The sequence below is a fragment of the Nestor notabilis genome, unplaced genomic scaffold, assembly GCF_000696875.1.
Source record: "Nestor notabilis isolate BGI_N333 unplaced genomic scaffold, ASM69687v1 scaffold33456, whole genome shotgun sequence".
In the NCBI taxonomy this organism is placed as follows: domain Eukaryota; kingdom Metazoa; phylum Chordata; class Aves; order Psittaciformes; family Psittacidae; genus Nestor; species Nestor notabilis.
In genome coordinates this window covers 1-1,956 of record NW_009933931.1, presented here as the reverse complement: position 1 = coordinate 1,956, position 1,956 = coordinate 1, and the positions used below count along the sequence as shown (strand labels likewise).

General features: G+C 39.1%; 1 protein-coding gene across 1 annotated transcript in view; it reads right to left on the bottom strand.

Annotated features, from left to right (window-relative positions):
• The window catches only part of LOC104407732 (cytoplasmic polyadenylation element-binding protein 2-like), a gene marked incomplete at its 3' end in the record, with an annotated part of 12,752 nt that extends 10,818 nt beyond the window's left edge, over window positions 1-1,934 (bottom strand). The window contains exon 1 of the mRNA XM_010017088.1: window positions 1,836-1,934. Coding sequence (XP_010015390.1) covers window positions 1,836-1,934 — 99 coding nt within the window. The remainder of the gene's footprint in view (window positions 1-1,835) is intronic.
• Window positions 1,935-1,956: the final 22 nt, after the last annotated feature.

The window sequence follows — 1,956 nt, the reverse complement described above, 5'->3', positions numbered from 1 at the left end:
TAACATGCAAATTAATTACTGAGGCAAGGAAGAAAACAACATCATAAAAAATGTGTCATTTCCACCCCTTCATATATCCCCAAAAAACCACCACAGTGCTTGTGGAAGCAATTTAGATTGTCATCTTATATCTGGTAGCATTCTTTAAAGCTACGCACTAGAACAATTCCAGGGTGTAAAACCACGTTACAAAACACCAGGAGACCATCTTTTTATACATTACATGGTATTAAATGGTGAAATTTCTGCAAAAATAACACAAGAACTTAAAAGAGGTCAATTAAAATAATTCTTAAAATAGTAATTATTCTATTAATAGCAGTGAGTAGTAGTACTTCACTACAGTGAGCAGAAATTTAAAAATTAAAATTCAGATGGCAAATTGATATTTTTCCCCCCAGTGTTTTGAGTATCATTGTCTCAGTATTACCATATAAGAGCAAAAAGAGCACTGATTGTTGTACAGAGAATCTGTTTGAAGGAGCTATCTTAACATTTCCACATTAAAACATGTTATTCTAAAGCTGCTGCTCAAGTATTTTTGGAGTAATGAATGGGACTATCTGTGGAATTCTGCAGGGGATTTGGGTGATTTTTTTTCCCCCCAATATAGACATGGTATGAAGCATTTCTGTATCTAAGCAAGTGTGCTATAATTCTCAATATGAAAATGGAAGCAGTATTTTGAGGGAAGATTTTACAGGACTGTAAGTTTTTATTGCCAAGCCACAACTTGTGCTAAACATGACCTATAGTTGTCATACTACCAAGAGGTGGACCCACTGAGCCTGACCGACAGTGAAAAACAGTATTTATCTTTAATGTTCTCCAATCTGACTGTTCTTGGAAAGGTTTTTTCTCAAACACGGAGGGTTGGGGGGGGCACTATTCTAAATTTAGGTCTTCTGTGAAGTCCAAGCACAGTACTTCAAGCTTAGCTGCAAGCAACCCTCAGCTTGTAATTCTAATAACTTAGAAATGTAAAAGCATGTCAATATGTTACATATTACATAAAGCAGAACTTTCTGAAAACAGAAAGATAAAATTATAACTATCACCCCCAAAACCAAACAAACCCCTCCACTAAAGTCGTTTTTGGTCAAGTAATCAGGAAAACATCCCATTCAATATAATTATAGATAATTATGTTGTAAAACTTGAATACTTTGGTTGGAATTTTGGGAGAGGCAGACACTCTATTGTGAAACAAACCTTAAGAGATAATGCCAAATGTTAACAAGCCTCTAATATTGCTAGCTATGCTGTCATGGCACTGTTTTCAGTTTACCTACAACTTCTGAGAGAAAATTCCTGTACACCTCACTGTTGGAAAATTGCTTTGGAATTTGTTTGAAGAGTATTATTATAGATGTTAAGGACAACTAGCTCCTAAACATGATGCATCCAAACTAGTTCTCGGACAGGCACACTTAATGTGAGATTCCAGTCCTGACAGAAATGCTTTCCAAATCCAGCTCTACCGATTAAAACTGACAGGATTTAAGAAAAATTAAGATGAGGCCTGTATAACTTCAGCCTTTCATAACTGAACAGGTGATCGGCGTGAAACATGGCTATTATGCACTAGCAAGTAACGTTAACATGGATGTGCTTTCCTCCGACTTCTTACAATTAGTATTTTATTCCGGGAAGCAACACAAACTTCCATTTTAACACGGGATCGTTATGCCGTTTGACTAAAATTGATAGCCGAACTACGGTAACACAAAACAGAGCGCTGTCTCTGGATACAGCATCAAGTAATTTCGGGCGAAACCCCTGAAAAGGCAACAACGTTGACAGCTTTCGCTTTTGAACCCGATTTCGGTGCTCACCCGGCCGAGCACGCCCGGGGGTGCGAGGGCAGGTCCGAGGCTGGGGAAGGGGCTTCCCAGGAGGAGGCACCGCCGGCGCCGGTGGGCTGTCAAGCGCATTGTTCCGGGGACACCGCGTTCG